Raw genomic sequence first — 14,991 nt, forward strand, 5'->3', positions numbered from 1 at the left:
AAAATACTTTTCTTTCGCTTGAGGTTATAATCAGTATCATGTCAAATATACAAAATATTCGGAAACATGATGGTTATGGCGAATAGCATCTACTACAACAATGATGAGGAATGTGAGTTTGTTGGAGATGGACTGTCTTTATTATTTTACTAGTCTCGGTTATAGCCAAGTTTCATGTTTTTTTCAGCTACAAATGTTTTGGTTTTGGTTGATTAGTTCCCTATAGATGAAATAATGAAAAGAAACGTTGCCTATCTAGGCGTTACAGTTGAAATGAAAGTAAAAATTTTCAAGACCACTTTCTTGCTCTTGTCTATTGTAGAGGCCAAACGAAGTGTGCGATGGGGTAATAAACCGAATAAAAAGGTAAAACCGAGTAAAAAGGGGCGGGGCTGGACTAAAGATTTATGGGCTCACCGGAACGTTTGTATGGCCCGTACAATAGTATAGTGCGTTCAATAAAGGTGTCTTATGCTGTTAGTTATTTCTTCGGCAAATTTTATTCATAAACAATAATACAATTAAAAATACACTACATAATCTAAACATAAAACTAATTAAAAACTAAACTTAAATATAAGCAAAATAATATAGACAAAGAAAAAAGAATTAAACTAATTAACTAAAAGTACCTAAAAAGTAAAAAACCTATAAATAAAATATTGGTCCCAGGTCCGTGCCCACCGGTAGGGTGCCCAGAAGGCTGGCGGCGTTACCACGCTGTACGGCAACGCCGATGCGTTGGGCGAGGTGAGCTCCAACCTTCCGGTCACCCGTTGCGTCTATAAGGCGCTTGGCCAGCTCCTTATATACGCTGTGCGCCCCTTGACCCCACGGCCCAAGCGTCTCCACCCCGAACGGCTCAAACATGCAGCCGGTGTCTAGGGCTGCATATTTGCGCCGTTTGAGATTCTCGGCCGCATCGGCAGCGGCGCCAGCCCTGGAAAAGGGCCCTGGAAGATGGGACGATGCGAGCGTGTCCACGTGTGTTCTTCGACTGACAATATGAATAAATTAACTAGAGTTAGACCAAGACAAGTCTGCAAAGATTTTGATAGCACGCGCAGTGCAAGTGTTATTTTAAACGTCAAACTTATATGAAATTATGACGTACCTATAAATAACACTTGCACTGCGTAGGTATGCTATTAAAAACCGTTACAGACTTTTCTTGGTCTAATTCTAATATCGTAATTTAAGATGACTTAATAAATATTTATTTCATCACACTAGCGTGACTAGCGCAATAAGCGTGCTATTTCACGCATTGTGCAGCGGGAGCAAAGGTTCATTATACTCCCATGGGAGCAATATTTTTTTTTAAATTATGTTACTGCATCATACGATTCAAGTAGGATCTAAGTAAAATACTTGTTCAAAGTCAAGGTACAAAATGAGTTTTACTTTCAAAATAATAACGTTTACAAATTTATTGGTTTGTTTGTCTATAAATATTTAATTTGATTAATTTAATAGCCGACGCGCTTATCAGGCGGCATCCAACTTGCCACATGTCTACAAAAACACAATACCAACAACGCGGTAAACCAGCTGTGTCTGAGATAACCAGGCGGTAGACGTGCAAGTGTGACGCAATAAAAAAAAACAACAACAAGGTACGAAACGATAACAATTCCAACGCGACTGTCCAGAGGGCCTACTGCGAACCACGTTCGACGTGATGCCTCTCTATCGCACTTGTATATTCGTACGTAAGTGCGACAGGGAGGCAACACGTCGAACATGGTTCGCGATAAACCCTCAGGTTGTGTTCATACCATACGACGCGAGTCTTTTCGCAGCAGGGTAAAGGGGCCCACTGATTACCAGCGCAGCCCGCTGACGGCATCGGCCTGTCAGTTAAAAGCAAAATTTGACAGCTCTGAGCAACTTCCAGGCTGATATTGTTCGGCGAACTGGGTATAAAACAACACAAACAAACAATCCGATGTTTGCGAATAGCGCTCTTTAAGGGGTCCATATTGGGTTGCATAATAATTGATTGTCCTAATGTAATGTTACGCATAAAACTCGTTTCGCATAATTGTTATTGTGCTGGAAATATTAACATTTCTGAAAAATTATAACACAAACCTAACCTAACCTACCCTATTCTATACAACCTATGCAAAATATTTTAGAAAATACTTTCTGTTTCAGCTGGAGAAAAAATATGCGAAAAGAGTTTTATGCGTAACATTACATTATGACAATCAATTATTATGTGACGAGATAGGATCCCCTCTTTAAGCGTCTACCACAGAACAACACCCTGACATCAATACGCATATTATTATGGTTTAAGCCATACCGCAGATGCACAAAAAAATACGACACCGCCTATTTAAGAGTCTCTAACGCTACGTCTTACGTAGGCGAACAACGCGCGAAAGCGGCGCGGCGCGGCGCGGTGCGGCGCGGTGCGGCTAAATCAATCCTTTGATGCCCATAGAAGTGTCCTACGTAAGCGATCTCGTTGCGAACGCGGCGCGGCGCGATTTGCACGCGAATGTCGGGCGGCGCGGCGCGGCGCGGCGCGGCGGCGGCGCGGCGAGACGCGGCACGGAAACAACAAACCGTTGTTGCGTATGGAAGTGTCCTAGGTGAGCGATTATAACGCGATGGCGAAGCGGCGCGGCGGCGGCGCGGCGCGGCGCGGATCTGGCGCGATCAATCCATTTGATTTTTAGACGCGAGTATGACGCGGCTAGAGGCGTGGCGTTTATAGAATTTACGGCTTTGATTTAATTAGTTAACTTTTAGCTTTTAACTTATTAACTTATAGGTTTTTTTGTATTCTATAGGCACAAAACTAAAAAATATTCAAATTCGCGGAAATTGGCATAAAAGACTTAACTCCAGTAGCGTCTATGGCACTTACGACTATTCTGAGTTTTTTTTTTTTATGAATGGGCTTACTCATGGCCACAGACTAGCCGAGGCGTAGACGTGGCCTACGATGGAGCGAGCTCGCCCAGAAGGTGCCTGTTCACTCTTGATTTGAGTTCGCTGTAATTATTTTAATTTTTTTAAGCTAATTGCGAATCTACAGCTCACAGAAAAGAGCAACTACTTTTGTTTTAACCGCCTTAAAAAAAGGAGGTACTCAGTTTGACCTGAATGTATGTATGTATGTTTGTCCGTGTTTTTGATGCGGTTTGCAGTGGGATTTAGAGTGGGAGAGGGAGTGGGAGTGCGAGTGCGAGTGGGTGGGAGTGGGAGTGCGTCCCTATATTACGTGCGTGCAGCAAGATCAACCGATCGTAATAATGAAACAAAAATAAATAAAACCAAAAAAAAAGTAAAAAAATAAATAAACAAACATAAAAGCAAAATAACTTAATATAATTTCTTTAAAAAAACCGGTTAAGTGCGAGTCAGACTCGCGTTTCTAGGGTTCCGTACATAATTCTGACTCACGCTTGACTTCACATTTTTAATAGGTTTTCCTGACATCTATAGGTAAAGAAAAAACTATTTTGTATATTTTTTTTCAAAATTTTAGACCTACATAGTAGTTTTGGAGATAAAGAGGGGGAATGGTCATTATTTCCCTAACTTCGAACCTATGTATTTTAGTATTTGTTGTTATAGCGGCAACAGAAATACATCATCTGTGAAAATTTCAACTGTCTAGCTATCACGGTTCATGAGATACAGTCTGGTGACAGACAGACGGACAGACGGACGGACGGACGGACAGCGAAGTCTTAGTAATAGGGTCCCGTTTTACCCTTTGGGTACGGAACCCTAAAAACATGTCTATCTTTAGGTTACTAATGTACATATGTATACCAAATTTCAACTTAATTGGTCCAGTAGTTTCCGACAAAATAGGATGTGACAGACGGACAGACAGACAGGCGCACGAGTGATCCTATAAGGGTTCTGTTTTTCCTTTTGAGGTACTTTCAAAAACCCAACCCGCTGAAAATCACAAAATATTTTTTTCTCAAAAATGGACGGCAAAGTCGACTTTGCCATCTAAAAAATAGGTCGCGAAGCGCGGAGTTTATGGTCAGTCAAAAATTAAAAAGTTAAAAACATTGCAGTCTCGATTTTAGGACTGCAATGTTGCATACAAATTCCATTATTTGTCGAGTTCCAAACTTTTTAAAAGTTGAAATGGCCATATCAAATGAAGGCTCAGGCCCATTAAACAGCCAAACAGATGATTAGTACCGCGACTATTTAGCTGTCTCAAATAGGTTGGCGTATTTTCGGCAGAAAAATACACTTCTATTTTTTTATTAAAAAATAAATAAAAAGGCGGCAAGGGCTTTGTTCTGTGAAAATATACACGTAAGAATGTTGCTTTTGTAAAATATTTCTATGATATTTATATTTCTTGCACCATTTTTGAGAAAAGCACTATATATGACTCGGCTGGAAGGCTACTTGCTGGCTTCGGATTCAATTAAACGGACTCCCAAGGTCGTCCGTTTAAAACGAATCCTCAGCCTGCAAGTAGCTACTTCCGAGCCTCGACAATAATGTACTATTTATATACCCAGATTCCACCCCTATCCTTTTCCAGTCCCTATCCCGTCGTAAAACCAATTTCTGCCAAAACGTAATTAATACCTAATAATAAGCAAATTAATAACCACCGGGGTAATTGTGTACTTAGTTTTTGAAGGCGGTGCCAAATCAAAATGCCAGTAAACCAAAATTTCAGACAACCAAGAACGCTGCACTTACTTGCATTAAAAGACATAGTTTACTCATAATTTAAATACGAATTTTCTAATAAACCGTGTCTGTATGCGGCCAAGGCGGTCGGGAGTGTCTCCCTAGCCGGACAAGGCCGCCGCGCCGCGCCGCTTCGCTAGTAGGACACACCTATGCGTATCAACTTTTGTTTCTTCCTCGCCTCGCCGCGCCGCGCCGCGCCGCTTCGCTGTGTGAGTAGGACACACCTATACGTATTAACGTTTTGTTTCTTCCTCGCCTCGCCGCGCCGCGCCGCGCCGCGCCGCCGCCGCGCTGCATCGCGCCGCGTTCGCGCGTTGTTCGCCTACGTAAGACGCTGCGTAATAAGTAGCAAGCTCGGTTCTCCATACAAACGTAATTACGCTCTCATTTTAAAACTACTAGGTATCTAGATTGCTTTGAAACGTTTTACTTAGGTACAATAGGATAAGGTACTCGTAAATCTAATCCTGTAATTCTAATTAATTTATGTAGCTTCAGATACCATTGTAAAAAAATACAGCGAAATTAAATTATTCGAATAACTTGTGTTTTTGCTCTATTTCGTTTGTTTTATAAACTAGAGCTATATAAACTAATTACAGGACTTGATATATCTCATGTCATTCATTGTACGAGTACTTATGTATTAAGTTTCATTATGACACGTGGTTTTTAAATGATAACGAAACTCCGTTTGTATAGGAAGGTGAAATTCGGCCGAGCTTGCTGACGACACCTGAGACCCGAAACAGAAAAGTGAAGAAAGATGAGCAGGTTTAAAACGCCTGCGCCTACTCACAGGTAAACACGTGCAGAGACTGAATCATCCTCCCCACCCTCTTAAAATCAAAACGTGAAAGGCAAAAAGGAAATTTTTAAATCAACCCCTTCCGTAAAAAAGTGGCGGTGTTTTATGTCGGAGGCCAAATCTCATTTTGGGTCGCTGAGCCAACGGAGTAATTAAGTAAATATATAAAGCTGTCTAGATACCATACCTAGTTTCTTATTCGTTAAAAAAAATAAAAATAAAAGCTAATTAAAATCAGTCTTTACATAATTTAATAAAAAATTTATAATTTAACGACTACAGTTTCATTTATTCTTTTTTTGATGGATAGAACTAGACGTAAGACATAAAAAACTGTTACTGAAACGTGGTCACGTATTTTATTCAGGGATGTACCTATATATTTCATTATCATCATCATCAAGGCTGTCGTATTGATTTAAATACTTCTTCATCGGAACAAAAATAATGTCTTTCCAGTAGCGACTGTAGCATAAATCTATATGATTCCACAGTGGATCTTTCACAATGTAGAATTCTAACACGTTCGGAAGTCCTTCAACAGCCCAGGCTACATCTTTCGTGTCAACAAGGTGGTCTCCATCACCGTGAAATATTACAGCCGGTGACGTCGACGCTCCTATATAGTATTCTGGTGGTGTACTATTTCCATAAACAAGCATATTCTTCAAGCGTCCAAAATCAAACTTGGAGAATTTGAGACTTTTAAAAGATTGGCCGTACCAGGCGAAGTTCTGAACAGAAGATCCGGCCGGAGCGTGCTGGAATAATCTCTCTTGAATTTCAGGCGTAACAGAGCCTGGATGAGCTGAATCCACCAAAGTTTTGACCGTACCACACACAACTGCTGACAGTAACTTAATTGTGCACAAGGTATTTAGTGCTCCTTGGATAGGAAAACCTTGAGATAGGAGCTCCCACACTCCTGCTGCTTCTAAGGGAAGTCTTAAGGAATTTGTAGTAGATGCTGCTACTCTTGTTGATACGGAACGGGTGTTATATTGCCTCGAAGCCGGCGCTAATCCTAAGAAAAGTTTAATTTTCTTCGCATATTCAGGTCTCTCGGAGTTCATGACGAAATAAGCTAAGCCTCCTTGAGAATAACCTAGATACATTAGCTGTTTCATTGCTGTCGCATCAAGCACATAGTCGACCATGGCCGGAATGTCATATTTTCCTATTTCGTCGACTGAGAACTGCCAAAATTTCAAGTCTTTATCCGGATTTAAGGTCTTGTGCCTTCGGGAGTGGTAGTTGCCGCGAACGTTGCCAAACCAGGAGTCGTAGCACTCTTGAGCTAACAAGAATCCGGGCGCTTCTGGCCCCGCGTCTAAAAAGCCCTCAGCACCTTGGAGAAGGCCATGCATTACCAGTATTGGTACTTTTTTCGTGCAATTCTCTTTAGGAGGTATTCTAAACATTGTTAGTATGTATCCATCTACGGTTACTACATCATGTTTTTCAGCAATATATCCATTTTCAGCGGCAATTTCGATGAAATCCTTTAAGTCGGCAAACAGTTTCTGTAAAGGGCGTGATGTTAGGTTTGCTACCGTGCTTATGATATTTATGCCTGCTAAAGCCTCCGATATGAACAGCAAAAGCGCTAACCCGTGAAGTATCTTCCAGTCCATATTTCCTACTGATGTAAAATCGTGAAGTCATTTTTTTTAATTATTTTATGATATTATTATTATGTATACAAGTGGTACGACCTGCCTATACTACAGAACCTTAATTTATTTTTTAAAGTTTATATCTTGTTTCCATGTGGTAGGTACTATTTTTACTTGAAAGAAAATGTAAATATGATATTAAGTTAGTGATAAATTAAATAGGTATTTGTTTAATGAAGAACGTCGAACATTGATATGAACATGCGAACAGCTGTTAAATTAATTAAATTATACTACATCGTGACTCTGTGAGCTGTAGACATGATTTCTGCATTAGAATTTTTGGTATTTCTAAAGTCGATTTTAGTTTGTTATTATTACTCGTAAAGCTTCGTAACAATTATCAATCTAATACAATCATTTATGTTCTTCTGTTTTCAGTAATAGTTTTTGCTTTTTAAAAAGCGTTTTTCAATTAAAAGACATGTCAAGATCGCTTACCTTCTTGCAAGTTCTTTCTAATGCTAAAAAAAACGAACTAAATGCCTTAATCCACTGACAAGACATCCTCCAGCTGGGCGTGTTTATAAAAATATGCGTACGAAAAAAGATGGAAACAACACAGTCTTATCCAAATTAGTCATAACGTTTGAAAAATTTGAAATGTTCAGTCACATGTAAGTTAAAGTCCCCGCGGCGGCTGTAATATTTCACTGTGATGCAGACCACCTTGTTGACACGAAAGACGTAGGCTGGGCTGTTGAACGACTTCCGAACGTGTTAGAATTCTACGTTGTGAAAGATCCACTGTGAAATCATTTAGATTTGTGCTTGTACAGTCGCTACTGGAAAGACATTAAGTATTTTTGATACAATGAAGAAATATTTAAGAGCGTAACTCCGGGAGTAATAATATCGCAAATGCGCTGCGACTGTCGTGAATCTCCTCGTTAGCAAAATTTCACTTACCCTCCTCGTTGGACAATGTAAGTAGGTACCTACTATAGTGTTTCTAGAAAATTCTAAAATTAGAATTTAGAATTCGACCTATTCGAAAACGATGAAAATTACGCGTTTGTTTATTGTCTATCTTACGAGGTTCGGCATGTTAAGCCCTATAGATGAATACAGCCTAAGTATTTTTTGAAGGATTAAGTGGCCATGAAACAAGCTAATTCGCTTTTAATAAATGAGATCCTTAATTTATTGACGACCGGTCTGGCCTAGTGGGTAGTGACCCTGCCTATGAAGCCGATGGTCCCGGGTTCGAATCCTGGTAAGGGCATTTATTTGTATGATGATACAGATATTTGTTCCTGAGTCATGGTTGTTTTCTATGTATTTAAGTATTTATATATTATATACAGGGTGATTCATGAGACGTGAGCAGGACTAATCCTGCACACTCAGTAACTGATAATTGATCGATCACCGTCGTATTTAGGTGAAACAACTACACTTTTTCCTATTTTTTTACTTTTTGGTGAGGACAAATTTAATTCCCTACAATCATGGTCACCCTACAAGACCTAATTAATAAACATAAAACCTCTTTTACGAAGAAAATAAAATGTCAAACCTGAGTGAGATACGAGTTTTCAAAAGTAACCAGACCGTGATGACAGTGATGACATTCAATTTGACACAGAATATCGATAGTTTAGTATTCTAATGTTAGGGTGACCATCCATGTCGTAAATAAATTAATAACTTTTTTTTTCACCACGACTAGAAAATTAACGTTAACCTCACTAATACTGATAGGAAACAGTTGCTTATAATTTACGAAATACGCAGTGTTAGTCCTGCTCACGTCTCCTGAATCACCCTGTATATCGTTGTCCGAGTACCCACAACACAAGCTTTCTTGAGCTTACCGTGGGGCTCGGTCAATTTGTGTAAAAATGTCCTGTAATATTTATTTATTTTATTTATTTATTTATTTATATTATATTATGCGAAAGTAATTCTCTGTCTGTCTGTTACCTGACCACGCTTTAACCAGTTAACTGATTTGGATGAAATTTTTTACTGAGATAATATAATTAGTATATGAGGTGCAAGAAAGGACATATTCATCATCATCATTGCATGCAGGCGAAGTTGCAGGCAAAAATTACGTATTTATATTAATGCTCTCATTACTTCCTTGCGTAACATTGCTGGGAAATGATGCAGCTACGAAACCTTACTAAAATAGCAAAAAAAACTATTCTAGAGACCATTAACTGACGCTTCCGGCACCACGTTTATATGTTTTATGACAATACTGACGAGTTAATAATAACTACTGTTAATCTAAATGTATTATTTCTGTACACTATGTTATTTAGCAAAAAATAATCGTTATGATGAAGCCTTTCGATCGGTATGATAAAGCTACAGGGTAATTAGGGTTCCGTACCCAAAGGGTAAAACGGGACCCTATTACTAAGACTAGCTTTCGTTTCGCTGTCCGTCCGTCCGTCCGTCCGTCCGTCCGTCTGTCTGTCACCAGGCTGTATCTCACGAACCGTGATAGCTAGACAGTTGAAATTTTCACAGATGATGTATTTCTGTTGCCGCTATAACAACAAATAGTAAAAACAGAATAAAATAAAGATTTAAATGGGGCTCCCATACAACAAACGTGATTTTTGACCAAAGTTAAGCAACGTCGGGAGTGGTCAGTACTTGGATGGGTGACCGTTTTTTTTTGTTTTTTTTAATTTATTTTTTTATGCATTATGGTACGGAACCCTTCGTGCGCGAGTCCGACTCGCACTTGCCCGGTTTTTTTTTCTTGTGTAGCGGGTTCGATTCCCGGTTCAACCATGTAATTATTTAAAAAAACTATGAATGCAGTTTAAATTGTTTTTGAAATTAAAATAATATCTTCTTTCAGTAAAATGTTCCATCTACAATATTCAGGGTACTTTCCCTCCATGTGGCATAGTCGTGGGACGCCCTGTAAATATAATATACCTCTACAGTCATATGTAAATACTTATACAAGTTATATACTTGGGACACATTCATAGCCCAGGAACAAATGTGATTAACACACAATTAAATATCTTCATTAGGATTGGAAACCGGGACCTCCTGTTTCGTAGGCAGGGTTACTACTGACTAGACTAGGAGGCCGTCAATTAGTACAACTACTTAAGTTTAAGAGTCTGCCATTTACTTGTCTCTTACTTCACGGATGTGCGTTTTATTTCAGTTTCTGTAATAAAATCTGTTCCGTATTTATTTTAGATAGACGAGTGTTGAAAGAAGTCATTAAGCATAAACATCAGCATCACCTAGCTATTTTAGATACAATGGAACACATTATACCTATCTAGAGTAGTATAATTTTAGTGTTCGTCTTCTTTACATTTTAAACCTCTTTACATTTTTTTTATAATTACTAGCAATTGTCTTTTGTGAAATGGTGAGAAGATTTTTGAGGTTATATGATGCCTAGACTTAAATAAGTATGACATTTTTGCATAACCTACGTTAGGATGTGATAATAATTGAGCAGTTGATCCAAGTATTTACGTATGATTTCACAAATAAAAATTCTGATGTTGATTCTGCTTCAGAATGATGCTACCTACAGAGCTGGTAGGTAATTCAAAAACGTCAGAAAAAAGGACAGTGAGGGATAAAATATAAATGATCTTTTGACGTGATAATGATAACGTCTTATAAATCGATGAACACCGGTAGCATGCACGAAAAAGTGTCACGTTGTGGATAAATCTCCATGATAACGTTGTGGACAAATCTCCATGGTAACGTTACGTAATGTAATGGTAATGTTTTCTTATGACGTTATCACGCAAAATTATCGCCCGTAAACCGACTTTACAGACAACCATATTTTATAACACAAAAAGTTACAAAAAAGTTCTATACCTATTTTTATTAAAATGTCTGATTTGAAATACGAGTAGGTATACCGGGTGTGGCCTGTAACACGAGCAAATAATTGAAACATAGATTGGACTCCTCAAACGGTGACACATTTGTTCAACAACTTTAAAAAATTATGAAGTATTTTAACTCCCTATTTCTCATACAAAATAAATATTATCTTCAATGGACGCCATCGCCACGCCATATCATTATGATAGACGTTGCTTGTCACGTATTTTAAACATAACAAAGTTCGCAACACATTGCGTCTTAGAATAAACTTTAAAGTGTAATAAAAATCAAACCACAAGTTATTTTTAAAAGTCGCTGAACAAATGTAGGTCTACTATGAGGAGTACAGCATACATTTTAATTTTTGCTCATATTACAGGCCACACCCGGTATTTCTCTAAACTATTGTTATTATTAGAGGATTATGGAGACATAACTTAAGAGTATTTTTCTGCCAAATCACCAAGCCATTACATTGGTCTTGCTTCGCAAATGAATATAGTCATTACAATCACGATTTTCTCCGACTACTTGTTCGGTACTCAATTTGCAAAGCGACTTCTCTAAGGCACATTAACGTTATGAAAGAATCAGTTAGATAATTACTTTAATAATATGTGTGATTATGCGTTCGAACAATTAACTGGTGGTTATGTGGTATAGCTATTAAGACTAAAAATATGTATGCAATCATAAGTTGATAGGAATTAGAACGGTTGGTTGCACTTTATATGAGTACCTAATTAAATCTTTTAATTTTTAGAGTTCCGTACCTCAAAAGGAAAAACGGAACCCTTATAGGATCACTCGTGAGTCTGTCTGTCTGTCCGTCTGTCACAGCATATTTCCTCGGAAACTACTGGGTCAATTAAGTTGATATTTGGTACACATATGTAAATTAGTGACTCAAAGATGGACATGTAACGTAAACAAAATGAATTTTTAAACATGGGGGTAAGTAAATGAGAAAGTTGAAAAATAAAGTTTTTCAAACTATATCATGTTATACAGGGCGTCCCACGGCGATGCCACATGGAGGGAAAGTACCTTAAATATCATAGATGGCATATTTTGCTGAAAGAAGACTTCATTTTATTTTTAAAACTTAGTAAAGTTGCATTCATACTTTTTTAATTTTTTTTTTAAATGTATGGAAAAAAATTATCGCGTCATTGGAGGAAAAGTACCTTGATTATTGTAAATGAACATCTTACTGAAAGAAGACATTATTTCGATTTAAAAAAACAAGTTGAATTGCATTTTAAATAATTTAATGGTTAAACCGGGAATCGAACCCGCTAGCCCGCTACACGAGAAAAAAAAAACCTTGTACCAAAAAAATAATTCTCACATTGAAGCCTTTCGATCGGTATGACAAAGCTACAAGGTATTTTTTTTTTCTCGTGTAGCGGGTTCGATTCCCGGTTTAACCATGAAATTATTTAAAATGCAATTCAACTTGTTTTTTTAAATCGAAATAATGTCTTCTTTCAGTAAGATGTTCATTTACAATAATTAAGGTACTTTTCCTCCAATGACGCGATAATTTTTTTCCATACATTTAAAAAAAAAAATTAAAAAAGTATGAATGCAATTTAACTAAGTTTTAAAAATAAAATGAAGTCTTCTTTCAGCAAAATATGCTATCTATGATATTTAAGGTACTTTCCCTCCATGTGGCATCGCCGTGGGACGCCCTGTATATCAAATAAAAGAGCTCATTTTGAGAATATAATATATAAAGAGAACATAATTATAATTTTAAAATATATAAGTTATCTAAGAAAATAGCCATAAAATTACCATCCCCCCCCTCTTTATCCCCGAAACTACTAGGTCTAAAATTTTGAACAAAATACACAAAATAGTTCTTTACGTATAGGTGACAGGAAAACCTACCTATTAGATATGTGCAGTCAAGCGTGAGTCGGACTTAATGGACGGAACCCTTTGAACGCGAGTCTGACACGCACTTGGCCGGTTTTTTGTGTTATGCATATGATATAATGTTAAAACAAAACTTTCATGTTATATACTAAAATAATTATTTCCCCTATAAGTATTCCAGATTATTACATTACATTGAATTGTTAACTTAACAACTGTTGTTACTTTACCTAGTAACTTTAGTCTAATTTTATATTTTAATGTATTACTTTCTGTACCTACATAAATAACGAATATTGTATTGGTTTGTATACCCTTAACTTGCTGCTGGAAGAGCGGGGTCTCCTGTCACAAGTATTAACAGAGATATATGTAACTCCGTATAAGATAAATAAAGTTTAAGAAAAAAACGTGCCTCGGAAATCAAGAAAAAGTCATTCTCGAATAGATGGCGCCATTACCTTTGGCCTATTCTCGGCTAGATGGCGTTGACAACACTGTTTGATATTTAATAATTTTAACACATATCAGTGAAAGAGCATGGGTCAGCATGGAACAATAAAAATTAAAAATAATTTATCCGTATACATATTTTGATTAATCTATTAATTTTCAATTTTATTTTAAGTTTTAATCGTGTGTCGATAGATGGCAGTAAATGTACCGTGGATACAAAATTTACTATGGCAATAGCCCTCTATACTATCTATTCTTTTTGGTATTAATATACTTACTAGGAGGTCCCAACCCTTTCTCAATTTGTAACACAATGATTGTGACCAATAAACGATTATTCATTTTTCATATAATTGGAGGAAGTGAAAATATAAATGATGACGCATTCTACATAACTAAGGAAAAGTGTTGTCACTAACATAGTGGGTTGAGATTTATACAGGGGTGTTTTTGTATGATTTTTTTATTAGCCTATGTGAGGTGTCCCACTGCTGGGCAAAGAGCTTCCCTCTCCCTTTCCAATCCTCCCTGTGCTGAGCAAGATCCCGCCAATCCCGCTGGAATGCATCCAAGTTCCTTCATGTAACTCATGGATGGTTTTGTATGATTAACGTACAATAATTAGGTAAACTACTTACATTGTGTAGGGTAAAAACGCAGACATACTTATTAATATACACTTGTATTTTCTAAATGTATTTATTTTTGAAAAGTTCTTTTATAGATAAGTCAATATATCCAACAATGTAAGAAACATCATAAAATTTAACTTTCGAATTCAATCAAATTGAATAATACAAAAATCTATCGGAATTATTCAAATACGCTCTATTAGCAACACGTAGGATTTCATTACCGATTACTTATGTTAATAAGGTTTAAGGCACATGTTGAGACCATTGCTCTACTTAATATCATCTAAGTAATGAATCTAAGTAAAGTGATAAAATAACTACATTATAAGTCAAGTACATAATGTATGTCTATAAGTTTTTTTTAAAGTAAGTACGTAAGTGTGCATCTTTTAAACCCACACGAACTGGTCTCGAGGCAAATAAAGATGTACAACTTACTTTAATACGCTTTAAAGTTTACAAAACATGAAAATACGCATCTAGTAGGTCACGTCGTTGAATGCCATCATGAGTGCCTGACTTGCAATATTATATTGACATGGACTAAATCATTAACACATGTATGTACTATTTGATTTCAACCGACTGTTTGCTAAGCCAAAACTTACATATCTTGCAAAAGCTCCTACTAGTTTTTTTAGTACGTAAACATAGTAAAAATGAGGTCAAATGACATCATTGTAAATTGTACGATTCCATAAATACTGTGTTAATTAATTACTAACAGCTATACTATCTTAGAAAGCAACGCTAATATGCGACGCAACGTAAGATCATGGAGAACTACCCAACTAGCAAATCTATGTGCTATAAAAGTTGAGAGCACGTTTTTATTAATATTTTCGCTTTTTGGTGCTATAAACGGTGTAAAAACAGTCGAGTAAAAGTCCTGTAAGCGTTTACTCAACGCGAAAAGGCGCACTTATACAGACTAAAAGTGTTATAAAAATCGAGTAAGCGCTGTATAAGAAGCAAATCGATGCTGTAAGAGTTG

General features: G+C 37.1%; 1 protein-coding gene across 1 annotated transcript; it reads right to left on the reverse strand.

The window, feature by feature from the left end:
* Positions 1 to 648: 648 nt before the first annotated feature.
* LOC134671533 (lipase 3-like) lies at positions 649 to 7,137 on the reverse strand. The gene is made up of 2 exons (XM_063529392.1): positions 5,879 to 7,137; positions 649 to 997 (listed from the first exon to the last, which is right to left on the reverse strand). The coding sequence occupies exons 1-2, from the start codon at positions 7,135 to 7,137 to the stop codon at positions 649 to 651; spliced, it is 1,608 nt and encodes a 535-aa protein (XP_063385462.1).
* Positions 7,138 to 14,991: the final 7,854 nt, after the last annotated feature.

The sequence above is a fragment of the Cydia fagiglandana genome, chromosome 15, assembly GCF_963556715.1.
Source record: "Cydia fagiglandana chromosome 15, ilCydFagi1.1, whole genome shotgun sequence".
NCBI classification, from domain to species: Eukaryota; Metazoa; Arthropoda; class Insecta; order Lepidoptera; family Tortricidae; genus Cydia; species Cydia fagiglandana.

Bases quoted from the DNA above. Each gene is read 5' to 3' on its own strand.
- LOC134671533 (XM_063529392.1), bottom strand. From the start codon at position 7,137: ATGGACTGGAAGATACTTCACGGGTTAGCGCTTTTGCTGTTCATATCG. The intron at 998-5,878 runs GTACATCCCTGA...TCATATTGTCAG, and splicing joins GATGATAATGAAATATATAG to TCGAAGAACACACGTGGACA.